The sequence below is a fragment of the Equus caballus genome, chromosome 2, assembly GCF_041296265.1.
Source record: "Equus caballus isolate H_3958 breed thoroughbred chromosome 2, TB-T2T, whole genome shotgun sequence".
NCBI lineage: Eukaryota > Metazoa > Chordata > Mammalia > Perissodactyla > Equidae > Equus > Equus caballus.
The window spans coordinates 23,570,010-23,596,847 of NC_091685.1; the positions used below are offsets into that span (position 1 = coordinate 23,570,010).

The 26,838-nt window shown below is 48.4% G+C and overlaps 1 protein-coding gene, 1 long non-coding RNA gene and 1 other non-coding gene across 27 annotated transcripts; 1 reads left to right on the forward strand and 2 right to left on the reverse strand.

Moving 5' to 3' along the window:
- LOC138920560 (uncharacterized) lies at positions 1-4,481 on the forward strand. Its single transcript, XR_011431961.1, has 2 exons — positions 1-653; positions 3,861-4,481. It is a non-coding gene; the product is annotated as an uncharacterized lncRNA (long non-coding RNA).
- Positions 3,489-26,811, reverse strand: ZSCAN20 (zinc finger and SCAN domain containing 20). Of its 25 annotated transcripts, none has more exons than XR_011431935.1 (10): positions 26,678-26,773; positions 26,137-26,230; positions 20,219-20,743; positions 15,999-16,185; positions 15,470-15,546; positions 15,093-15,177; positions 12,712-13,398; positions 11,190-11,618; positions 7,768-10,634; positions 3,489-4,439 (listed from the first exon to the last, which is right to left on the reverse strand). XR_011431935.1 is itself a non-coding variant. In XM_070249423.1 (10 exons), the coding sequence occupies exons 4-10, from the start codon at positions 20,627-20,629 to the stop codon at positions 9,376-9,378; spliced, it is 3,132 nt and encodes a 1,043-aa protein (XP_070105524.1). In that variant the 5' UTR covers positions 20,630-20,743; positions 24,256-24,360; positions 26,137-26,230; positions 26,588-26,720; the 3' UTR covers positions 3,489-9,375. The 25 variants fall into 25 exon arrangements, 22 of the variants coding, with proteins under 22 accessions (XP_070105524.1, XP_070105477.1, XP_014592996.1 ...); XR_011431959.1 differs by having other exon boundaries at positions 11,190-11,615; positions 20,219-20,740; positions 26,678-26,735; XM_070249423.1 differs by adding an exon at positions 24,256-24,360 and having other exon boundaries at positions 3,489-10,634; positions 11,190-11,615; positions 26,588-26,720.
- On the reverse strand, positions 5,025-5,129 carry MIR9059 (microRNA mir-9059). The gene has a single exon (NR_128082.1). It is a non-coding gene; the product is annotated as a microRNA mir-9059 (primary transcript).
- Positions 26,812-26,838: the final 27 nt, after the last annotated feature.

A 26,838-nucleotide genomic window follows, 5' to 3' on the forward strand; every position in this document is an offset into this window, starting at 1 on the left:
GCCCAGAGGAACTTGGCCATGAGCAGGGGGGCAGCCTCTGTCTGAGAAGGCTGCCAGGGGCAGGGCCCTCTGGAGAAGGGCGGACTTCAATAAGGCCGGGCAGTGCAGCAAAGGTTAGGGGACAAGATGGAGGCTCTGGGCTTGGTGACTGTGCAGCAGGACTTCTAAAGGACTGGATGGACAGGTTTTGTGGGGGAGGGCAAGAGTCTGACGAAGTAGGCTCAAGGAAGCAGCCACCGCCCGGGGCGTTAGGAGGGGACGATCAATAAAATCAGCCACGTGAGGGAGGCCTGGGAGAGGGAGTCCTGACACCGGGCCCTCTGGTCTCAGAGAATTCAGCTGTAGGTATTTCTCTGTCTATGGACAGCGAGAGAAGGTCCAGGAAGAGAGTATGGAGCGCTAGCCCCCTGCAGAAGCACACACAGCCGTGGGCAAGAGAACTGAGCCAGGCCATTCGGGACTCTGGACGCCGGCCCTGACTCTCTGGACAGGTCAGACAGAATGGGGAGCCTGTGTGTCTGGGGCAGACAACGAAATCCATCTTGCACACCCTGGAGTCCCACAGAGACCCAGAGCAAATCAACATTGGAAGTACCCAAGATTCTTTCTTTGTCTTCACTGGAGCCAAGAGAGTGGGCAAGTGCACACTAACGGTCAGTGACCCTCCTCTTAATCCTCTTTATCCTAGCCAGCTGGCTTTTGGCTGTTAAGCGGCAAGAGCACTGAACCAGCAGCCAGGAAGCCTGGCTGAAAGCCATCTGCTATCCTAGCTCTCCAGACAAGTTCCTGTTTGAGCCTCAGTTTCCTTGTCTGGAAAATGGGTGTAACATCTTCCCTTGAAATCTGCACATGAGTAAGTTTCAATGAGATAAACTCTGAAAAATTCTGAAAGCTGAGATGTGACATATAGATTAAGACTGCGATTTTTGACTTCATTCCTTAGCTCTATTCCAGCTTCAGAAACTTCTTCCCAGTCCCCAGCACCCAGATTCAGCTCTTTGATCAGTTACTGCTTTCATCTGGTGCGCACGGCCCATCGTTCAGTGGCCTTCCTTACAAGAGTGATGATTGGGCCATTTAAGGCCCCAGGCTTATGAAAAGAGGTAGATGTGGGGGCAACAGGTGTACCTTCCCTGCTTCTCATGCGATACCAGGAGGGCAAGCTCATGCCTGTGCGCGGGCCTGGCTGTATCTGACCAGCGTGAGCTTATGGAGAAAGCCCTGCGCTGACGGGGATCAACAGACCTGGATCCTAGTCCAAGTGCTGTGACATTTGTCTGGAGGCCCTGCGCAAGCCCCTGGAATTTAACTTCCTCATCCACAAAATGAGGCTTTCAGGGGTCTTTCCTTGTTCAAATGCCCTCGAACAGTGCTGTCTGACGGAAGTATCATGCAAGCCACGAATGCAAGTTGCACATATAATTTAAATTGTTCTAGTAGCCACATTATGAAAGCAACAAGAAACAGGTGAAATGAATTTCAATATTTTTATTTAACCTAATATGCCCAAAATATTGTTATTTCAAGATGTAACCAATATAAAAAATGTTGAGATATTTTGCTCTTTTTTTTCATGTAAGTATTCAAAATCTGGTGTTATCTTTTACACATACAAGACATCTCAGTTCAAACTGCCACATTTGGAGGGCTCAGTAAGCACAGGCAGCTAGTGGCTACCATATTGAACAGTGCGGCTAAGAATTCTTGATCTTGGTTACTATGGAGTCCAGCTCAAAGGAGAATAGAATGGGAGAGGGATCTAGAATATTGACCCAGGCGGCCCAGCCCTCATTTCTAACTTGGGAACCACTAGGAAGCTGCCTCCGGTTCCCCTGCTCCCCTTCCCCTCCACCTGCTCCCATTCCTGCCCTCTCCTCTTCAGTTCTGCCTGCCCCACCCCCACCTTACGCCCTGGACAACCAGGACAGTTGACCCACTTTACCACTTTACCACTTACCCTACCCCTCTCCAAGTCTTGGTTTCCCCCTCCCCTGCCTGTCATTTTACTCCTTCTTTTCCCTTTTCTGTCCCTCTGCCCTCCCATCTACCACCATCCTTTCTGACTGGCCCCCCTCTTTCTCTCAGTCCTTCCTTTGCCTCTGACCCGGCTCCTTCCTCAAGTTGTCTGAGACCTGTAACTGTCAGATCCCTCAGGCCTCCTCTTCAGACCTCAACCCCAAGGATGCCCCAGTCTCACCTGGCGATTCCCACTGCCTAGCTGGGGACTAGGTGTCCCTGCTAGTCAGATTCCTGGTTCAGTCCAGAACTTCTGGTGACATGAGCACCCAACAGCCTATTGCCATGGGGGCCAACAGATAGCCAGCCCCAGTCCACAAAGCATCTCTCTCAGGAAGGGTTTCTCTCCTAGTATTAAGTTCTCAGTCACACTGGTCTTGGCTAGCTCTCTGGATACCTAGACTGATAACAGAGTTCTTGTTCCTGCCTGGGTTGGCTAGCCAGCCCTAGTCAACTCCAACACTTGTAACTGATCTCTGGGCCATGGTGTACCTGTGGTCAAACCATGGCTAACAGCAAGAGCATGGCCAAGGAGTCTGTGGCTTCTGTCCTGCCTTCCAGGAAGGCAAGCCCTGTGGATCTGGTCACTGTTGGAGCAACTGCTAGAGAGAAGTTCCATGAGAACATGTCAGCAAAGACCCAGAAATTCTCCTCCACAGAGACCATAACCCATTTCCTCCCAGATCCCATCTTTATCCTAAGATGTGCAGAACATTACAACCACTGCTACAATCTACAACTGAGATTCCAACATCTACAGGAAGGAACAGGTTTCCATTGGATTCTGAACAGAGCCACATCAAACTCTAAAATATGGTGCTCTTTCTCTCTCGACCAATTCACAACCAGAATTCGAGGACAACAGAGTCTAAATAGGAAAGAGCTGCCTATACACCGTTCAACAAGGATAAAAGAGTGAGTTTCTTAGGAAACTCCAATTTTGAGCTACAGAGTCTTCTGGATATTACCAGAAGAGGAATGGGTGTAGGGAGGAGGGGAAAGAATACCCATGAAGACCCGCCAGCTCCCTTCTCCTTCTCAAGTACAAAGTGTGTCAGCTCTGTTCCTGAAGGAAAATCGGAAGAGTCCGGTAAGACTAGGCCCTCTGGGAACACCTTTCTTTCTTTTCATCCATTATCATCCTTGTGCTATTTGGGTCCCAGATACTTCAGATTTCCTAGCACAGAGATCCTGGGAGACACATCAAAGTAGCTGTGTGGAGAAGGCCAGCAGACCAAGGAGCCACCTGTTATGGGCAGAAGGCAATGACTCCTGGGTTGTGTACATCCACCCAGATCTGAAGAAGCATAGAGAACAGTGAAAGGATGATGCCAGTCCAACACAAGGGACTTGAGATCTTGGGCCCCAATCCTCCCTGACGGCCTCACCATGTCTTCCTGATTTCCCCTCCTCCTTTCCTCCTTGCTTTGGTGTAACAGGAAGATGCCAGAAGAATCAGAAACAAGTTCATCTTTTCTATTTTCCAGTTTAATCAGTATAATTTGTTAATTTATCAGATCACTTCACCAAAATAGGATTTGACCAGCTTTAGGAGATATATATAATACCACAGGAGAAACGAAACAATAAAGGATAGGGAAGTGAAACACGGCCAAATAAAGTGAAGCATGGATTGATGCACATGTTGAAACCCAAAGAGCCTGTCCCCTTTTTAGGATTGGACCTTAAACTTCTGAGCCTCCTTGTGGCCAAACTTTAATCCATTTTAATTTCACAGTCACTAAGAGAGGATGAAAATCAATCACAGATGTCTAGTTTTCATAACAAATTAGTTTCTCAAGGAAGGTCCCCAAAGATAACACCTGTGTTTTCTGTCTCCCCAGGACGTGCCAGACGGGGTCAGCATGACCTCCAGCCCAGCTGGCCTCACCTCCTCTGTCTATTTCTGGGAAACTTCAGGAGTGGGGTGGGGTGGGGTTGGGGACCTCAGATGTGGTCATGAACAAGCCCTGTCCTCACTGGGTGCTGTCTGTAGAGGTGTTCTCCTGACCTGGACCCCAGGTGAGGTTGGCACTGAGGGTTTCAAAGAAGCTTCTCACCACCACCTCCAGGGCACACCCTTGACCCACTCCTGCTGGTCTCTGCTCTCTTTAAATATGCAGAAGCTACTCTGAGATCTATGAATTCTCCAAAGTGCTGAAGCCAAGCCACGTTCTCTGTGGAAGGAGGGGGAAGAGCCCTTTCCGCTCTGCCACATTTGTCACCTGGCACCAAGTGGAGCTCCCTGAGCCCCAGTGACTCAGAAGAGATTTCAGTGACAACGGCTCTGTCAACCCCTGCCCGTGGTTCCTCTCCCGCTTGGGCTCAGATGAACCCGCAGTGCTGATCCACACCAGCCTTGGAGATAGACTTGTTTACTCAATCTTCTTCCCCTCTAGGAGGCACAATTATGGAACATTTTCCTACAATGAAAACGTGAAAAATAAATGTGACTTTAGAAATAAGTACTATGTGATGGCAGACAGGATCAGAATCATCACACACCAAGAGAATCACTAACCGTGCCCTGATTAGAAAATCGATGTCTATGTGGATCAGTGAGTCCAGGCCAAACTGTTCACCTGGATTCTGCCCTTGACTGTTCTGATGCTCTTGACTTAAGTAAGTGACTGTTAGAACAAAGCAGCTCTCAGCCTTGAGAGGAGGAGAACCGACAGCACACTGAGAAGAGGGGCCCCGCACACTCTCTGCTTCTTCCCCCAAGCAGCACGGGAGGGGGTTCCTGGGCGCAGGCTCCTTCTAGGGTTCCTGACAGGCGCCAGGTGAGAGATGCACAGAGGGAAATGAGGAGAGGCCATCCACTCAGCTGCACCGTGGGGTGGGGGAAGTAACCGTGAGGTGAAGAAGAACGTGCCTTTAGCCCCCTAAATATGCCTTTGGAGTTAACTCCAGATTTGCCTAAAATCAGAGTGAGGGAAAAGTGGTGCTAAATATATGCTAGTGGTCATACCGGTGTTGGGGGCTAGGAGCTGTGGGGAAGACGACAAAAGTGTCTGCCATCCCAGACTCCCCTGACCTCCCACTGCACGTAGCACCAACCTCTATGGCAGAGGCTGCTGTTTGCTGCTAAGATGTGGGGGGGTAAGGGACGTCTAAAGGAAGAATGGGATCAAAATGGAGGTAAGGGGATGTTTCACAGGATTCTGACTGCAGGTACTGACTCCATCCAGAAAGACTTCCCAGGCAGCTGGGTAACCGCACCCAGCTGGAAAGTGCCATTAGAAGGGAGAACATGTGTCTGGGAGACGGAGTCTGTCAGAAGTCTGAGTGTGCAAGACTCCCTGGCGACATGAAGGCAGCTTGTCTGTGAGCCACTGAGTGTGTACCTAAGTGCACGTGCTGAATGTGTGGGCGAGGAGGCCGAAGACGGCAGCAGGTGGGCATGGTGGGGCTGGAGGAGCCCGGGAGTCACCCGCGTAGGGCTGGCGGGCAGGTGACTGGGCCCCTAAGAGGAGAGCCCAGGGCAGGAGACAGAACTGGAAGTCGTCAGCTTCCACCCAGTGGCAAAAAATGCAAATGGAACAGAATGCAGGGAGCAAATGGAGAAGCAGGCCTGGGACTGACGTCTGGAGTCCCAAGACCCAGGGCAGCCTGGGTAACATGAGTCCACCCCGCCTCTGGACATCACTGCATCACTACGGCACAACTCTGCCCCATCCCTAGAGGGCGTCACTCTTCTCCACAACGTGACTAAATATATACTTCTCTGCAGCCTGAAGGCAGAGAGCTATCCCCACCAGGGGTCCCCGAACAGGATGGGGCAGAGGAGACCACCCAGGGGACCCAGGGGTCCTGACGGTCACATTTTCAGCATGGGAGGACCCCAGGTACCTTATACTCCTTCGGGCAGGGGGCTGTGGGGACAAAAGGCTGAGAAAGCCATGACCATGAGTTCAGCTGCTGAGGCCAAGGCCTAAGAAAAAACTGGGTCTCTAAAGCAGCCTCAGCCCCACCTTTCCAGCCCCTTCCTTTGTGTCCGCTGCCTCCTGAGTCGTGGAAGGAGAGTCCTTTTGGTGCCCTTAAGTCACCTCAGAAGAGCCAACGCCCCTCCTGGGGTGGAGGGCACAGAAACCAAGTGAAGGGACGCAGCTCGCAGTTCCACCCTCCCCGGGTAGCATTCACTGTGTCGGTCTCCCCCACAGCACGGGCTGACCGGCAGCCGCCCAGGCTGAGGCCCGTTCGCAGTGAAGCTCCGCCCCAGGAGCGGACTCGTGTCAACAAAGCTCAGGATGTGTAAAACCAGATGCCAGTTTATTCGAGCAGCCAAGACCTGCTGGAGGATGTCCAGGTGCCCCGGGAAAGTGGTGGTCAGGACCCAAACACAGAAGCCACCGGAAAGAGAACCTCTTCCAAAGGAAGAGCTGGGTACACAGGGAGGAGGGTCCACCCGGGCCCAGTCTTCTCCCGGCCCACGCTGCCCTTGCCTTCACGGCTGAACCCACAGTTAAGAGTTACGAGAAAGGAGTGACAGGTAACAAACATCAAAACTTCACTGGGAACGAGACACTAGCACACTAGCAGGGGAACGGGTGACACTCAAGTGGGGAGAGGCTGCCATCTCACTTCTGCACAGAGCTCAGCTTGGCCTCCACAGTGAAGGTTCCAGAAGACTCAGGACTACACTGAGAATTTTGGGTCGGCAGGGATGGAGGCAGTGTCCAAAAGATGACAGGAGTGTGCGGGGCTTGGGGGGGTGTGGGCAGTGGCCTAGAGCTCCTTTGAGGGGCATCTTCCTCCACACTTGGGGCTTCTCAAGTTCTGTCCAAGCCCCAATATTCCTGAGTTTGAAAAGACTCCCGTTCTCAGAGTTTAACTACCAGGCACACAGAGAACTCTCTACTCCTAACCTCTCCCCCAGCTTCAGGCCCACATAGCCAAGTGCCTGTTGCATATCGCCACTCAGATGTCCTCTAGGCACCTCAAGTTCAAAATGTCCCGGACTAAACACAATCTTCCGCCCTCCTGCCCCAGCTGCATCTCCTTCCCGTGTTCTCAATTCTGCATGAGGACATGCTCTGCCCAGTCATCCACGGTTCTAGCTTTCCTGTGCTGTCCCCAATTCTGCCTCTGAAACCTCTCAAATCCACCCCTCGTCTTCAGTGTAACCACTGCTCTAGTTCAGACCCTCACTTTTCACTAGAATATTGCAATAGCATCCCAACAGGTCACCCTAATTGTAGCAAACCCAAGTTCCATTCAGCTATTAGATGTGTGCACCTCTGACCATGCCACCCTCAGCCTGTATCTAAGCTCCACTCAGACATGGGGTCCTCCATGACCCTGCCCCCTCCAATCTCAGCTCCCACCACTCCTCTCCTCCCATTTTACACCCCAACAGTGCTAAGAAGCTATGGTCCCACCCCCACCTGAATCCATGCTATTTCCACCATTGTGCCTTTCCCTGGAACTCCCTTCCTCTCCTTCAGGGCCCTTCCTCTCAGCTCCTACGGTGCCCTAGATAGCATCTTATTTCAGCTAATGACATCTGTTGATTCCAGTCCAGCCTCACCCATGACCCCTGCCCCTCAGGGATCTCGTGAGCCAGGAAAGTAAACCGGGCAGGAGTTGACAGGCAGGGTTCCCACGGAAGCTAGGTCTCGAGAAGCCAAGGAAGGGGTCAAGGAGTGATCATTCCGTGGCAGTCAAACCTCTCCACTGACTTCCTCACATGTGATCAGAAAGTCGCATTTTTCAAGGTTCCAACCCATCCGTTATCAGATAGGCACTTACCAGGTCTGTGAAATAACCAGGGTAGGAACGGAATCCCAGTGTCAGAGGCAGACGTCAGGAGAGGGGTTTTCCTTTAAAATCCTGTGGAAACCAAAGCCCTTGGCCAGCATTTTTAAACCCTGCTGAGGAGAAACTCTGGAGGCCAAAGGGCTGCAGCTTAGAAAACCATCCTGTGAACCCCTGATCTAGCCTGTGTGGGAGGCGGGTCTTAAGGGACAACACTTAGAAAGTCGTGGGCAGGCCTGGGATGAGCGGGCTCAGGATAAAACCGTGCCCTGAACGGCGTTCAGTCCTCTCAGCAGAGTGCCCCACACACCAACTCCTTCCACCGCCCTCCTGCTCCACCTTGGCATGGGGACCAGGGACCAGGCGTCTGCTATGCCCAGAGGGAAGGGTCAGAGAGGCCAAAGCCCAGGCCCAGGTTTCTAAGGTCTAACCTGACCCAGCCAAGGGCAACAAGAAGCAGGCGTGACTCCCCAAGGAAAGGGGAAACCTTAAACCCCATTTCCTTAGCCAGAGCAGTACCTCACTGAAAGAAACATCGCTTTGGCTCCGTATTTTCCCCAATCTCAACCCACCTCTCTCTTACCCATTGTACTGTAAAGAGGGAAATTCCCACCAAATGCTTAGCCTTGCTCAAAGCACACTGCCAATTCTAAACATTGTCCTTCAATCTTTAGGGATTCTGTTTCCGTATTTGTTACAAGGAGAATTCGTAAAAGAATTTTAACAGGAAACGTGGTCTAGGAAGTGCTTGGAGATCCTGGCCCTGAGTTACCTGCCCTGATGTGAAAGGGGATTCAGCATAAAGGTAACAGCACCTCAGGCTCTGGAGACAGACGGATTGGATTGAATCCTGCCTCTGCCCCCTTCAGATGTGTGACTTAACCTTCCCAAGCCTCAGTTTTCTCCTCTGAAAAATGGGGAGAATACGAGTACCTACCTCACGGGGCTGCGGTGAGGATTAAATGAGACGATGTGTCTAAAGTGCTTAGCATACAGCCCCCCAGAGAGCAAATGCTCAACAAACACTGGCCACTTTTGCTAGTATTAATCATGATTTAACAATGATGTCACTGTTGTTCCTACTCTTTGTTGAGCTCACGGTGGCCTGCTCTAGGCCACTGATTCTCAATTATCCCCCTCTCTCACCAGAGGCTCAAAGTTCTCCCGTGAGGATACACTCGACTGAAAACTACCATGTGTGAGAACGTGCCAATATGCCAACAGGACACGTGCACATGTGGCCGGTGTGAAGGCATGGCGAGGTTTGGGATCACTGCTCAGGACCACTGATTTACCTCTAATCCCCTAAGTTACCAGTTTGGCTCAAACACTGATAAAGCTCTTACATGACAGCAAATCTAAGCCCAGCCTGAGGACTGTGTGTGGGTTTTTTACAGGAGAAAAACAAATTACACTTAAGAAAAGTGCCGTCAAATCTGGATCCTTAGCATTTATAATTCACTTCCGAATTACCTGGATTATATCAAGATTTAACTTCCCTGGGTATACACCAAACTTAAAAATTGGGAACGTTTCTTTCTAGCATACATCTGGGGGATTTAAATATACATTTCTCTCTTCTGTTGTGGGAGGAGGTGTCTCCTACGATGCCTTCCCTCCTGTGTGGGTTCTCCGGTGGGCGCTGAAGTGGGAACTATTGTTAAAGTCTTTACCGCACTCCATGCACTTGTAGGGTTTCTCCCCAGTGTGGATTCTCTGGTGAATGATAAGACTGGAGCTCTGGTTAAAGCATTTCCCACATTCTCTGCACTTATAAGGCTTCTCTCCCGTGTGAATCCTCTGGTGAGTAATGAGGTTAGAGCGGTCGCGGAAGAATTTCCCACACTCGAGGCATTTGTAGGGCTTCTCCCCTGTGTGCACTCGCTGGTGCGTGATGAGCTTGGAGCGCTCGCTGAAGCATTTCCCACAGTCCGCACACTTATACGGCTTCTCCCCAGTGTGGGTTCGCTGATGGTTGGCCAGCGTGGAGCTCTTACTGAAGCTTTTCCCACATTCAGCACATTCATACGGTTTCTCCCCCGTATGGATTCTTTGGTGACTGATGAGGGCAGAGCTCTTAGAGAAGGTTCTTGCACATTCGGAACACTGGTAAAGCTTTTCCCCTGAGTTGGCGCTCTGCGGTCCCGGAGGATTCAAGTTCTTCCTGGCACTTTGAGGTTGTTCAGGAGTTGGCTCCTCTGCAGAGTTCCTCCAGTGAGCACCGAAGGATGGGCTTTGGCCAAAGTGGTCCCCAGGCTCACGACAGTGGTCAGGATTTCCTCCCAGGTGGATTCGCTGATGTTTCAGAAGGTTTGAGCTCTGGTTGAAGCTTTTCCAACATTCCCCACATTTATAGGGCTTCTCCCCCGTGTGGATTCTCTGGTGGGTGACGAGATTGGAGTGGTCACTAAAGCTCTTCCCACATTCCAGGCATGTGTAGGGCTTCTCTCCAGTGTGGATTCTCTGATGGGTGTTGAGGTTAGAGCGGTCACTAAAGCTTTTCCCACATTCAAGGCACGCATAGGGCTTCTCACCTGTGTGGATCCGCTGGTGGGCGATGAAGTGGGAGCTCCGACTGAAGCTTTTCACGCACATGTCACACTTGTAGGGCTTCTCCGCAAGGTACAGGCCTTGATGGTCAATAAGTTTTTCTAAGTCCTCTTCAGAAGAACATTCTTCCCACTGTTCCTGGGGGGGATTTCCCCACTGCCTTTCACCTTCATTTTCATTTTCACTGTCCTCCCCCCAGTCATAAGGGTGGCAAACACCCTCTGTAGCACAGTTTGATAAGGCTCCAGGCAAATCCTCAAAAATGTCCTGCTCTGAAATCTGGTCTTCATCCTCATGCCTCATCTCAAAACCTGAAAGAATAAACAGAAATGTGTTTTTTGTTGATTTATTAGTTAGCATCTATTTATATATCTCATGTCTTGTGAATTTGTCAAACGTGAATTTACATCTTGTACCTTGTATCTTAGAAATGTGACTGACATGAAATTGACCAAGTTTTGCTGCAGACACGAATTTCTGAGAATGGAGTTGGGGACATGGTGACCCCACAAGGAGCCATGAGGCCCAGGCCAAGCAGACAGCTGGTCAGTCTCCCTGGCCAACTGCCCTATCCCACTATTCAACAATGAACACCTCCTCCTTCTACTACATTCAGTATATCCTGTGTCATATGAGATTGAACAAACTGTATAATTTCCCAGATGAATCCCAGTAAAACCTAGACCTGACTGGCTGTCTCATTTCTGGGATTACACCTTTGGGGATCATCTGAGCAAAGCACAAGTCCTTTTCCTGTTCAATTCCACTATCTCTTTTAGTTCAGAGACAAAACATAATGAGCCAGGCTCCCTCCCTCTCTCTGCATGCTTGTGGATTTTGTGGATATCCAATTACTCCCGGCTTACCAGTGTTTGGGGTTTTAGGACATGGGTTTGGAGGTTTGGTGGCATCATCATCTGCCATCTCATTCCAGGCCTCCTCGTCATCAGCTTCAGTATTGCTCTGCCCAGACCTAGGGAGACCAGCTGCCTCCCTGAGGGTACCCATGGCTCTGACTGCAGTCCGAGCCCTCATCAGTGAGTCGAGCTCCTCATAGAAGGGGCATGTCCCTGGTGGGTGGCTACTCTTGGCTTTCCGGTAGCTTCGAAGGAGGTTCTTGAATCTGTAGCGACACTGCTCCAGTGTCCGCAGGAAGCCCTGTGCACACAGCCGCTCTGCAATGGCCCGGTACACCTGGCTGTTCTGGTGACAGGTGCGAAGCTTTTCAGAGAATGGAGACTCACTGAGAATGGTCAGGAAGGCCTTGGTCTCCTCGTAGCCCCAGTGCACACCTGCTGTCAAGAGTGAAGAGTTCAGAATTGTGAGACTTAATGAGACTTGCCTAGGTCATTAGGGATCGGGGTCACCTGCCCTGCTAAATGCCTAGAACACAAGCAACTCAGAAATTGTCGAGGTGCCTGGGGTACCAGCACAGAATATACCCTTGCTTCTTAGGAGTATATCAGAGCTTCCCCACCGTACCCCCTTCTAAGAGATTAAGTGTCTTGGTTGAAGGGGAGGACTTAGGGGGCCACATTATACCAGATGACCCCACTCCTCTGGCTTCAGCAGACTGTTTCAGAGACAGGCCTGTAATTGAGATCCAAGAGACTCTCTGTATATCCATTCAATACATGTCCTCTATTCACTTTATGAATTTTCCTCTTAACAAACACGAAAACTGAGAATCCCTAAAGACACAATTAGACTTCAAATAATCATGCAATGGAGTCCAACTGAAGCCCTTTCCTCTTTTGTGAAGGAATAAAAAGGAAGTGGTCTAGTCTTAGTTCCTTCGCAGGTAAATGATGCAGCCTAGGGAGGCAGCATGGTGGAAGGAAAACCACATAAAACTGGACTCAGATCCTGACGCTGCCCCTGACTCACTGTGTATCTTTAGACAAGCTGCTTCATCTCGTGGGCTTCAGTGTTTCCACTTTCACAATGATTGGGTGTTTCCCAAACATCGACTGTTTAACTATATACTATCATTTCTGCTGTATCTGTTAAATATTTCAGTCAATATTTTTCTTTAGCTAAATTTACTGTGAAAGCACGGATTAATGGGCTCATCCGCATTAAAGCTGAACGTTCACTCATGTAACACCTATGACCTTCCCCACATCACCAGTGACACACTCTGAGAAATATTGAACTAGCTCTTTAAGGTCCCTTATGGTTTTAAAAGTGTTTGCTTCTATAACTAAGAAAACTCGTACAAGGGTATTGATCACAGGAAGGGAGAGTAGGAGGATGACCTCAGGAACCAAGTGCCTTACTCCAGGGGCATCAATCCAGACTTGCAGTCTGTGCCCTGAACTCAGGAGGCAGAGGTATGGCTGGCAGGAGGGTTGGAATCTGGATCCGATTAAACCCCTATGTTCTTACCAATACGACTCTGGAACAGAGCTGGGCCCCCGGGAATCCTGGGCCTCTGGGCAGACTCATCGGTGGCCAGGTCATCCCCGTTACAGTCTTCTGCCGTTTCCTCGGGCTCCCAGCTCCCTTCCTCCTGCTCATCCATCTCTGCGTCACTATCCCCCAGCCTAGGGAGTGCCACAGCCTCTCCTGGGTGGTCTGTAGCTCTGATGGCTGTCCGAGCCCTCACCAGGGCCTCCAGCTCCTCATAGAAGGGGCATGTGCCTGGTGGGTGGCTGCTCTTGGCTTTCCGGTAATTCCGTAGGAGGTTTTTGACCCTGTAGCGACACTGCTCCAGTGTCCGCAGGAAGCCCCGTGCCCTTAAGCGCTCTGCAATGGCCCGGTATACCTGGCGGTTCTGGTGACAAGTCCGGAGCTTTTCAGAGAAAGGAGACTCACTCAAAATTGCCAGGAAAGTTTTGGTCTCCTCATAGCCCCAGTGCACACCTGACACCTTCATGTCCTCCACATCCCACTGGCATTGTTCTTCCCAGGCCCTGGAGTCCCTCCAGGCCACGGCCTGAGCTGGTTTTGTTTGTTCATTATCCAGGCTGTAATCCGCAGTGTTCCTTTTCCCAGAATTTATAAGGCTTGGACCCCAAAATTCTGGTCCTTGCTCTCGCTGGGAGATAGTATTTGGTTTTAAAACTGGAACTCCTATACAAAAGGAAGAAGGGAAATGATTAAGTAGAAATGATACGTTCAGCAGTATTTCTCCGAACGTCCCTGAAATCCATCACTTCCCTGTGAGAGGCTAACGAGGAATTCCCATGCTAATCCCTTAAAAGGTCTGGAGGGACAGGGAGAGGCAACTGGAGGCAACAGGATCGCTTCACCATGAACGTTAACTGACCCGTTTGCTTTGTTTGTTTGCTGTCTCATTGATGTTATGAAATTAATCATACAAAAGAATGACCGTCGTTGGTCCCGATATGGGCACACGGCCTAACTGGCCCAATCAGGATGAGTTTAATGGTTGGGAGAAAGGTTTCTCTCTCTCTTTCTGTGTGTGTTTGGGGTGGAAGAAGGGTGAGTCTCTCTTGCTAGGAAACTTGTGGCCTCAACTGCCACTGGCATTTATCTTTTGATTATGACACAAAATAGCTTTAACATGAAGCTGATACTGAGGGTGGCAGAGCAGAGAGAAAGAACGAACCTAGCGCTGTTGCGATGCTGCTGAGCCAATCTGTACTGTGGTTGGAGCACCCTCCTCTGGACTTCCAACAATGTGAGAAAATTAATTTCCTTATTTTTCAAAACTTAGCTATGTTTAAAGGACTTGCTGTCCCAACAGACCCCAGCCCTAATGAAATAGGAAGTCATTAATTAATATAAATATCTGAAGAAAACTAGACGAAAGAGTTCAGAGCTAAAAGAAGCTGAAGGATGATCTAGTTCAGCATTTCCCAACATCCGTTTCTTTGAACACTATTTTCCCCAGATATCATGTGTAAAAAAGGGCTATATTGTCAAGCAAGGTGCCAACAAGATTCTAGTACCTCACTGACATGGGTCAGACCTATCATTGTTTCTTCTGCTTTTCCCACTCCCGAGTCTAACTCCCCTCACACCGATCCCACGCTCCGCAGGGAAGCGGTTCATTATTATGTGGCTTCCCGTGGAAAGGTGTCTACAGAGAAAGGAATCTGTGCTGTTCATATGGCTTCAAGTATTATTTCTCATCGTGGTTTAATACGTCAGTCTCATGGGCTTAGCTCACTTGAGTCTGCCCCTGAGAGCTGGGTCCTGTTTGATGCTGAAAAGATTGGTTTTTTTTTTTTTCAGAGATTTATTTATTTTTTATTTTTTCTTAAAGATTGGCACCTGGGCTAACAACTGTTGCCAAACTTTTTTTTTTTTTCTGCTTTTATCTCCCCACCCCCCGCCCCCCGTACACAGTTGTATATCTTAGTTGCACGCTCTTCTAGTTGTGGGATGTGGGACACCGCCTCAACGTGGCCTGACGAGCAGTGCCATGTCCGCGCCCAGGATCCGAAACCTGGGCCGCCGCAGCAGAGCGCGCAAACTTAACCACTCGGCCACAGAGCCAGCCACTGGATTTCTGAGACAGCAGGCCAGCCCAGCCCCTGGACCGTGCTGAAAGTACTGAGGAAGTGAAGGGAACGAGCCCTGAGAGGGCAGGCTCTGGGAGGCCAGCCGGCCAGCCTCCATGCAGGCACTCCATCCCTGCCACCACAGTGCTGGCCACAAAGCACATGTCTTCTTCCTATGTCTGAAATTCCACAGACTTCACAGAGCCACGAGACTGAAGGGAGGGGCTGAAATCTCTTTGGGAACAGAACGTACCAGAAACCTGATAGTATCTTCTTCAGAGGGCCCTGTTTCCTTACCCAGGGACACGCCGTTCCCACAGCTGTCTCCTGGCGGGTCCTTGCGGAACTCCTTCTCAGCATGTCTGCCAGGGCCCAGGGCTTCCTGTGAGATGGAAAAGAAAAGGACCTCAAATGTCACTGACCCTTGAAAACAGCCTGGGAACCCTACCATGCCGCAGGAAAGATAATGGACACAGGGACACCACGTGGGAGGTCAGCATCGTAAGGAGCAGCAGGACCAAGCAGAGACCCAGTGGCCTGAGGGCGAAGGGCCGAGGCTAACACCCTGCGCCTTATGCCCAATGCAGAGGGCAGGCCACAGAGGGAGGAGAGGAACATAGGGGCAAGAGCACAGGAGAAGTAATGACAATAAAGGAAAACAAACAGCAGCTTACCTGGGACTCAGCTGTCACCTCCCAATCTCCAACGCTCCCCATCTTTGGGAGAGTAGGGACTCGGGGAGTGAGGACAGCTAAGGAGAAGAAAAAGACTCTGAAGCCTGAGCTCTGGTCCCCAAAAACCATCCCCCCTCAGGTCCAGCTTTCCAAAAGTGATGCTTGAGTCAAACTGAGGCTATCCCTATGCCAGTGCAGACTTCCCCTCCTACCTCCTTTCTAGAGCATTAGCTCCTAAGCTGCCTTGAGTGATGTGCCATGTGATAGATGCCAGCCCTCACCTCCTATGATCGCCACCTCGCCCCAGTCCTAGCCTGAATCTGCAGCAGGACTCAGATATAGTGGGCATGCTAACACCGTTGGGAGCTTCATCTTCTTTACAATGCTCATTTGCCTTACTTCTCAGTGTGTCCACAGACACTACTTTATCCCTTGCCTTGAATTCTGCACATCCCTTCTCCCCGTGCACCCTCCCTATCCCCCTCCCCTCACCCCTCTTTACTGATAGCCCCTGATTCTTGGTACTCACCACTCTCTCTCAGGGGCTGTGGTGCCATCTTGGTGTCTAGATGCTTGGGAAAGTCAGGGCATGGATTCTTCACCCACTGCTTCTGAGACTGTCCCTCAGGCCAGTGATCTGCTGGCTGCAGCTGAAAGCTTTGAGATTCCTGCCTTGCCTTTAAGGACCTGGTCTGTTCTGCACACAATTCCAGTTCCTACACACAGACGGTCAAAGTTCCCAATCATCAGTTCAATGAGACCAATTTTGGTAGAGCAAGGAATGTTCTTTTGAGTACAACTGGGGTCCAGAGGTAATAGGCTCGTTTTAAGATTCAAAGATGACTCAAAGTATGACAACAAAGCCATCAGACTGACTTCAGTAAAGAGACCAGCATTTATATCATCAAATGACTACTGTCTTATTCAACACAGGGAGACTAATAAGTGTCTCAATGAGGCCACTATTGTCCAAAACATTTTGAATCATAAAGAGACAAATTATGTGAAATCTTTATGACATTAAAAAATAATCTCTAAGCATCAAAAATAGGTTGTTTAATTTTTAAGTTCTCCAAAAATAAATAAACAAAAGTTAAACAGGTTTACATTAAAAGGCAGAGGAAAGCATAAAAACAGATGCAACTATGACTCTAAATACTCTTGCTGAAAGGCAAAGGAAATTCAAAAAAGAAATATGAGAAAAAGGAAGGACAAAGAATTATACATGGAATTTTAAAATGAAATAAAGTAAGTGCTGTTTCAGAAAGGCACATCTCTTCTTAAAACAGAAGGATGAGCCACTGCTACTCAAAAGGAAAACAGGAGTGGCAATTTTAATTCAATGTAGACGTTTAAGCAAAAAAGTACTCAGAGATACAGAGAATACATATAAAATAAAAGGAAATAATTAGTTAAGAGCTGACATGACCCAATTCAGCATAACTCATAAAGCTAACTTCTTATCTCTATCTCTCAGTTGGTTCCAAATTCAGAGATAGAGGCCAAGATGTTATTTCCTGGCCCCCAAACCCCAACAATGTAACAATCTCATTGCCTTATTTATAGAAACACCTAACTTTAAAAAATGCATTTCAATTTTTTCAATAGATATTTTCAATATTCACATGGCTCAAAAGTAGAAAATATATATAAGGGTATCTTCAGCTAAAATACCCCATGCCACCTTCCCAGTTGCTTCCCCACTCGTCCCCACAGGTAACCGCTGTTCTTCTGAATCCTTTCAGACATTCTTTATATACGAGCGACTATAAATATATATTCTTATTTCTTCCTCATTTTCACACAAAAGGTAGCAACTATAAACATTGCTCTGAACCTTATTTTTTGACATAAAATAATAACATCCGTCTTCATCAACTTATTCAGTTTGCCAAACTTATCTCCAAAAATCTTCTGGCTGATTGGATAACTCAAATCCACTCTCAAAGAGAGGGACGTTTACCCTTGAGAAGATACATAGGGATGGGCCATGAGCAACAAAAGTTATTGCAAATGAGGAGATTCACCAACGTCCTGTGTGGTTCAGAGGGAGAAAACATCTGCTTGTCAACATTCTTATATGGTTGTTCAAGAAAAAAAAAAAACACCTCACTTTGTTACAGTTACAGTCTTACAATCTACAGAGGAACCGCCTGACTCCACAACAATCCTCACTCCAGCCCTAGCTCCCCCAACCACTGCCATGCCTGAGCAAAGATTTTGATCCGATGGATGGTAATTGTGGACATAGAAGGAAGTAGATTCAAGTGACAATGAGGAGAAAAAAATCAGTAGGATATTGGTTGGGAGAGGAATGAATAAAGAATCTATCAAAAATGCCTGCGTACCCACAAAAGCCTACACATGGATGCTTATAGTAGCTTTACTCAAAATTGTCAAAACTTGGAAGCATCCAAGACGTCCCTCAGTAGGTGAAGAGAGAAACTGTGGTACATCCGGACAATGGAATATCATTCAGTGCTAAAATAAATGAGTTATCAAGTCATGAAGAGACATGGAGGAACTTAAAATGCATATTATTAAGTGAAAGATGTCTTGCTGAAACGGCTACCTACAGTGTGATTTCAACTATATGAAATTCCAGAAAAGGCAAAACTTTGAAGACTAAAAAGATCAGTGGCTGCTAGGGGTTGGGGGATGGAGGAATGAACATGCAGAGTACAGAGGACTTTTAGGGCAGTGAAACTATTCTGTATGATACTATAATGATGGATACATGTCATCATACATCTGTCAAAACCCACAGAATGTACAACACCAAGAATGAACCCTAATGTAAACTATGGACTTTGGCGATGACATTGTGTCAATGTAGGTTCGTCAACTGTAATAAATGGACCACTCTGGTGAGGGATGTTGATTGCGGGGGAGGTTGTGGTTGATAGTAGTCTTTTTCTCAATTTTAGAAGCAGTTCCACCTTTGCTCAGCTCACAGGGTATAATTTGAGAACTTTTGGTCTAATCCAACTCTCTCATTTTACAGATGAAGCATCATAAAGATGTATAAAGATCTAAGTCAATTCTCATCTCTGGGTCTTCATTTTCCAGCTCTCAAGTCCTAAGACTTCCATTTGTTTCCTCACTACCACTTAAGACAAACAGCTGGTTTCTCTTTTTTTGTTTGGTTTTGGTTTTGGTTTGTTTTTGCTGAGGAAGATTCACCCTGAGCTAACATCCACTGCCAATCTTCCTCTTTTTGTATGTGAGCCACCACCACAGCATGGCCACTCACAGATGAGTGGTGTAGGTCCATGTCTAGAACCAAACCCAGGCCGCCAAAGTGGAGCATGCCGAACTTAACCACTAGGCCACCTGGGCTGGCCCTCAAATAGCTGGTTTCTTTAAAAGAAATAACACAGGAGAGCGGGATGGTATATTAGAATAAGGGACACTCTCTCATGCTGTTCTGTAATTTTAAATATTATGCTTTCTGTAACTTCAATCAGTTTGTAAAGGAATCCAAAAAGCAAAGCCATAGACCTTAAACCTTTCTTCTCCTAATCTCACATCTATATAGAGCTTTACCTTTTACAACGTACAGAAAACTCTCGCCATTTGCAAGGGGTACATTCTCAAACCCATAATTTACCCCAACAAAATGTGATTAAGTATATTATCATAGGAATTACTATATAACAAGTGGAAGCAATAGGGTTATGTTGAGACGAAGGTTCTGCGTGGCTGGCTCAGCCTGCAGCCAGCTAAAGGCCTTATTCTACGTATGCCGGCTCCAGAGCAGGATTCAAAATTTGTATCACAGCAAAATTACAAATTATATCATGGGCCTTCAGGGTCTCTTGCAAACTGTTAAAACTGTGAATGTTAAACCCACAATACTTTTATTTCCCTTATCTCAGCTTTACCACTTAGTTAGATAAATTTCGACAAGTTACTTACCTCTCTGAGTCTCTGTTTACCCATCTGAAAAATGGTGATAATAACAGTACCTACCTTATTGGGTTGCTGTGTTGATTAGACGAGCAATGCATATAGAAAGCTCAGAACAGGGTCTGACACACAGTGAGTGTTCAATCAATGTCAGTTAATATCTCATTTGAGCCTCATGACTCAGGGATATTGTAATTCCCATGGTTTATAGATGCGCATCTGTCATGCAGTCGAAAGAACAATGAACTCGCAACCTAAGAATCTGGTTTAGGCTCTGGTTTATACTCACCGAGCCTTGTGAGCCACCTGACCTTCTGAACCTTAGTTTAATCGATAAAATGAGGACAATAATGCTATTTCCGTCTACCTACATTACTGCTATAAGCATCCAGAAAGAGCATATATAGAGAGAGATTTTAAGTATAAAAGACAATACAAATCAATCATACTGAGAATATGATCCTGGGAGGCAGTTTAGAGCAATGGTTATGAATGCTGGCTTTAGAGCCAGACTGCCTGAATTCAAATCCTGGCTCTACCACCTAGGAGCCGTGCGACCTCGAGCCAATTACCTTCCTTTTCTCTGCCTCAGTTTCTGCACTGGTAAAATTAGGATAACAGTACCTAGGTAAAAATAAGATAACCTATCTCATTAAATTGTTAACAGGATTAAATGAGATTATACATAGAAAGCACCTAGAACAGTGCCTGGTACACAGTACTGCTCAATAAACGTCAGTTGCTCAATAATAATAATATTAACTATTATTATTATTGTGGTTTTGGCAATTATTAACCTAGCCACAGGCCACTCCTTGAAGAACAGACAATTCGCCTCACCTGCTCTCCCGCAGCCTGGGCCTCTCGATGCCAGTCCTCCACCAGGGCCACCGCCTCCTCGCCACTCTCCGGGTGGTGTGCCTGCACCCAGGCCTGGGCCTCCCTGGGTAAGATAGTCAGGAACTGCTCCAGCACCAGCAGCTCCAGGATCTGCTCTTTGAGGCGGATCTCCGGCCTCAGCCAGCGACAGCAGAGTGCCCAGAGCTGGCTGAAGGCCTCGTGGGGTCCAGCTGCATCCCTGTACTGGAATTGCCTGAAGCGCTGGCGGGAGACCTCAGGGCCAGGGACAAGCTCACGGCCCTTCCCCCGGGGATTGGATTCTGATCTCCAGGAGTCCTCCTCCAGTTTCACAATCAGGAGCTCTTCAGGCTCGGGTCGGGGAGAGGCCTGGGCCTGGGATTCCAGGGCCATGGCCACGGTCTACCCTGAACCTCACTTCAGCTGGGCTGTCCTCGTCCAACGTCTTCCTGCATCTATAATGTGTCCTTCAAGGGGCTTCTGGGAGAGGAAATGCTCCCCAGGCTGCTGAAGGCAGAAAGACAAAGGATAGAGTGAGCAAGAGGGACCCAGGAGCATCGTTTTCTTCACCTCCCCCATACCTTCCACTGCCTTGGCATGGGGTGGGGCTGCTAAGAGACACTCCTTTCCCATAAACAGGAAGTTAGACCACAATCTGGCCCCAAAACCAGCAGCCAGCATACCTTGGACGAAGATAGCACAGTGTTAAATCCTCTGGGACACGCCTTAAACCCTTAGTCTGACATCAAGGCCTCCACGATCTGGTCTCAAACAGCCTACCTCTCTTCTACATGTATCCAAAGTCTGACCTTCCCTCCACTTGGGTTCCAAATGTCACCCCCTCCATAAGGCCTTTCTTCTTGGGCCTTATAGCTTTCCTCTAAGGGTGCTCTCCTTGCAAAATCCTTCTCACTCTACACTTCCTCTTGGTCACCCCACCCATTTGGCATTGTCCGTCTCTAAACTGGTAACTCCCAAAATTCCAGCCAGGACCTGTCTCCAGACTCCCAGACCCCAAAATCCAACCACCTACAGGACATTTCCACTTGACTGTCCCTTAGGCATCTCTAACTCAATGGGTCAAAAACTGAATTCATCATTTTCTGCTATAAACCTGTCCCTCTTCTGGAGCTCTCTATCTAGTGAAGGCATCACATTCCATCAAGTTACCCATACCGGAAACCTGGTCATTAACCTTCTCCAAGATCCCCCACATCCAACTCATCCCCAAGCTGTGTCCACTTGGCCTTCTAAGCATCTGTATCCCCAGTGCTGTGACCTTGGTCCAGAGGATCATCACATTTTTCACTTGATCAGCCTCCTAACTCATGGCCCTGCCTCCATTCCTCTCACCCCAACCCCTGGTCCAGTCTTTGCACAACAACCGGACTAGATCAAAATCTGATCATGTCATTTCTCTGCTAAACACCCTTCAGTGACCTCCCATTTCCCTCAGGACAAAGTGCAAACCTTGCTCACGTCTCCATCCTCACCTCTTTACCATGCTCCCACCAGCCAGGGTGTTTCAGCAGCACAGCTTGCAGCTCCCACCTCATGCTGCTCTCTGAACCCTCCCACATGCTGTGATCTCCTCTGGGAACAGTCTCCTCCCTTCCTTCACCTAGCTAGGTCTCAGCGTAAATTGTACTTTTCCAAGAGGGCCTCCCTGAGCCCTGAAACAAGATTCAGTCCTCAGCCACAAGATTCCAGGCCTCCCCATGTTTTCTCTCCTATTACCCTGATCATACTTCATGGTAATTATCTTAACCACGAGATCATAAGCTCCCAAGGGACCTAGCACAGTGCTCAGCACACATAGGGAGCACTCAATAACACTGAAATAATGGTCAAGGAATGATGGGGATGTCTCAAGAAGCAAGGATTATAATTAATCCCTTTCTGTGCACACTAGATAAAAAAAGTATAAATTACCTTCTTGCTCATGCCAGAGGAATTCTTTCCTCTTTATTTCCATCTCTGTGACACTTGCCACTTTCTACGTTTTATTAGAGGGGGGTGTGTACATATGTGTCCCTGGAGATTACTTAGGGCAAGGAATACAGCTTACTCCTCTTGTTTGTCCCCCCCTCCCCTCCCCTTCCCCACTCTCACAATAAGCCTGGGGCACTAACACAGGAGGCTCTCAGTAAATGCTTGTTGAGTGAACGTCTGGGGTTGCTTCTTTCACACAATGAAGACTCTGACAACACTCCTGCTGGGTTATCTGGAAAAATGAGCTCTTTGTGTCATTCCCAACAAATCGAGATGACATAAAAAATACCCACTCAAAGGAGGCTATTAGCGGCTTCCAAGTGGGAGGGACGCAGCTGAATTGAGAATGGAGGGAGGGTGGTATTTTGATTTTAGGCCATCTGACTGGATTGTCTGTAAACAGGGCAGGGGTAATGAAAAAGAAAGGCTTGTCCTGCAGGCCTCCACGTACTTACGGAGAGGCTAGGAACACAGCTCATGGCCACCTGGCAGCTTCCTGCTCATCCTTCAGCTACCAGCCCAATGTCACCTCATCTGTTTAGAGCTCCTTGACAAGCCCTTGTCATGCCCTGGCCCCCTCCCTGCTCTCCAAGAATCGCCTCCCCAATCCTGTGTTCCCAAAGCAGTTGCGACATACCTCTAACATAGGTGTTACCCTACACGACTGCAGTCCCCTCTTTTTACATCTGACAACCCCATTAGGTTCTATTACTAGGGTCAGTACTATTTTACTCATTTCTGTATCCACAGTGCCCAATCTAGTGTCTGATAAATAGCAGGGCCATTGGAAGTTCTGTTGCCTTTTATTAAAATGGTAAATCTTGTACATCAAAAGCCTAATGAGCTATGGAAGGCCCATAATTTCTATTAAGCTAAAGAATTAAGCTTCATGAAATTTCTTTTTTAACCACAGCCTTAATCATGCACTAGTCCAAACACATCTGTGTCACTCTTACACGAGGGCTAATTCACCAGTCACTAGAGCCCCAGTATGTATCCTGCACTGTACTGGGAGCTACAGAGCCAATAGTAACCAGGACAAAGAGTCTCTACCTTCAGAGTAACAGTCTAATGAGAGAGACAGTCAATAAGCAAGCAAAGTGTGTGCTCCTGCACAGAGAGAACACTACAACAAAATAGGCAATTAGTAGTCCCACCAGGACCAAAGCCCAGAGTCTCAGATAATAGGTAGTTTCTTCTGAGAAGACTTGAAAGTCCCAAAGGTTAGTTTCAAATACAAATGTGAGAGATTTTTCTGCTACTCTCTTAGACAGATAGGAATAGCAGAAGCCTATCCACAGAGGGAGGTCAACACGGTCAGCCAAGGGCAGACCGTCTTCACACACAGCTGATAAAGGAAAAAGGGACAGGCCATTCCTTAGTCCTGAGACTCCCAGGAATCTCGGGGCCTCACTCGGATCAGCAACCTCAAAGAGCACCCACTTACTGAGAGCCCATGAGGTGCCAGGCCCAGGGCTAAGTGCTCTACATTCATAACTCACTGAATCCTCCAGGCAAGCAAGTGAAGTGTCATTAGTGTTGAGTTGTATTACACTGATCTGTAACTGACACATAAAACTACATACAAACACCAGAAAGAGAAGGACGTAATTTAATAGTGTAGCCAATTCCATTCATTATGTGCCTATTCCAGAGTGAGCATGCGGCGATGATACCCATGACTCTGCTGGTCCCCAGGTTGGTCTGAGTTCCCTCAAGCCTCTTTCCACTGAGTGTGAGCAGTGTCTTTCATACAGCGTGTTCCCTAAACACAAGCCAACTCTTTCATCTAATGTTCAACCAAGAAAACCTGACTGTGCTGGTTAGCTTATTCAAAGACCGTGTGTTGGTTTCTAAATGGCTCCTCGCCAAAGGCTTTTCAAGCTGACTGTGATTTCTGGCTAACAGTGATTTTCACCTTCTGTGTTGACTTTAGAATTATCCTGTAAGGTATAACTCCACTTAATCCTCAATATACATACAGGGAACTGAGCTGCTATGAAGAAGATTCACTTAAGGTTACGTACCTGGCAAGTGGCAGAGTTGGGATCTAAGCCCAGATTCGTTTTCTCTGGTTATTTTTCTTAACCTCACCATCTAGCCTCCTCTACGTCTGCCAGTCATCCAAACTCCTGAGATGATGGTATGGAGAGTGGAAAGAACATTAAGGCAGGAGCGAGCAGATCAGGGTTCTAGTTCCACTCCTGCCATTTATCAGCTGTGTGACTTTGGACAGGTCACGTGGCCTCTGCAGCTGCCTATCCAGACTGCAGCTTACAGCTTGACCCTACTCTGCAGTTGCCCCAGGTTCCCCAATTAGTACGATGGAAGTAAAGCAAAGGGACAGGGAGACCAGAATCAGTGGCTACAAATTTAAATGGCTATAGGGGCCAGGCAATGTAAATGAGTCAATGAGTGGGGTGGGGACTGTAGCTAAGGGGAGCACCCGGAGGAACACTGGCCCTTCCAATCCTTCCAAGAGAAGCTAGAACTCTGGCTTTTTAAACATTGGCCACCAACTCAAAATTGTTTCAAACACCATGGGGATTAAATAGAGTGTGATGGCAGGCTTCATTCAGCACAGGCTGTCACTTTGCCACCTTTCAGCTAAATGATCTCAAAGGATTCTTTTAATATCCAGGAAGACCTAGAAAGGGTACAGATTCCCCTAAGCAATAAGGAATAAGTGTCAACTGCTGTCAAAATCAGCATCCCTTTACAAACATGGGGAAGTTGAAGGGCATCCTGGCTCCTGGGGTAGTGAGTGTGGATGTGGACATGAGAAGCCCACCCAGTAGGATGGGAAGATCTGCCCCAGTCCCACCGGAAACGTCAAGACTGGTCTGTGACCTCCAAAGAGAAAGAAACTGGGCTGTCAAGCTTACTCAGCTGAAGGTCCAGGCTATTGCTTAAGGCAGCCTGACCTCACACTTAAGGGTTTAAACCAGGGAAAGCAAATAGGTTTCATTTAAAGCATCAACTTCGGTCAACCGCGCTAAGGACTCCGACTCCACATGTGAATATGTGCTGTGACCAATTAGCTACGACTGCCAGACACAGGAAGGGCAAGTGACAGCACACACTCCAAATATTTGCCACCCCTGGCTTAAACTCCCATAGGCAGTGAACCAGCTTCGAGCAAAGACAGCCCTGACAGGCTAGAGAATAGGAAAGCTCATGCCCCTGGAAACCCACTGGAAGCAGCAGTCTTCAAGCCTGGTAGAGTAAAGCTCACCCTGGATGGTCTTTATTCACGCATTCATCACATATTTACTGATTTACTCGACTGACATCAAGTATTTACTACTCTGCACTGGGCAATGGGGAAACGGAAATGACTCAGAAACTGTTCTGTCCTGGAAACACTCACAGTCTAGCAGAAGAGACCAAAAATAAAATAAAGTCACAGATAGTTACAATCAAATGAAGTAAATGCAGTAAAAGAGGTCTGTAGGAGCTGGAGGTCAGGGGGTGACCCAATCTGCTTAGAGAATTGAACAAAGTAACATTTGAGTTGGTTCTTGAAGAAAGAATGGCCCCAAGAAACGGGGGGGAACCTCGATAGCCCTGGAGTGTGTGGTGCATGAAGATTAGGACACAAGGGACTTTATGAAGAGTCTTGAATATCAGGCTACGGTGTTCGGACTTAATTCTGTAGGTGATGGGAGTCAATGAAGGTTTTTAAGCAGAAGGCATAATCAGATTTGTGAGTTACACAGTTCACGCTAGCTACAATGTGTTTGTCCAGGCAGAGGTGAAAGGGTGGAGGCTTCAGCAAAAACTCTGACAAGGAAGGGGCAGATTCAAGACACAGTAGGGACACTGAAAGATGTGAAGATCCCTGGATGTGGAAGAATGCAAGAGGACTCAGAGGGCGTCTGGGAAAAGTGGATGATAATGCCACTCACTTCCATCACGCAGAAGGAAAGAGGTGCAGGTTTGGGCCGAACACAATAGCCGGTCCCTCCCACTGGGTTCCAGAGGTCACAACCAGTAGAGAAACTGTAAGGGGGTATCAAATCAGATATGTTTATTCTAGGTGGGCAGGCAGAGACTGGAACACTATTTTTAAGGTCAGGCTTCAAGCTCAGGCCCTCTTATCTTCACTTCTTGCCAGAGCCCCAGAACACTCTAGCCTTCCCTCTGTGTCCCCCAGACCGTTCTGTGACCCTCCCACCTCCAGAAACTCTCTCGGTCTCCTCACCTACACACCTTTCTAAGACCCTCCTCACTCCCAGGGCCCCCTATCTCCCTCCTCATCCCCGACCCCTCTCTGACCCTTCCCATCTCCAGACCCTTCAGCCTCTGAGCGTCCCTCACCCCCCACCTCCACATAAAGGCTTCTTTCTCCCCTCTCACCTTCCCCGGCCCTCTGGGACACCACCACCTCCTAAGTCTCCAGCCCAGAGCCTGAGTCTCAGCTGCCCCCGCTCCGCCACCCGGACTCACCCACCGAGACACCCACTTCACAACAGGGCGGAAGTGCTCCAGGGTTCGCGCAGGGAATGCTGGGACGCGGAGTCCAAATCGCGCCACCCCGGGAATGGAGCGTCTGAGACTACAACTCCCAGAAGGAATCGCGCGAGCGCCGGTGGGCGGCCCCTTCCGTT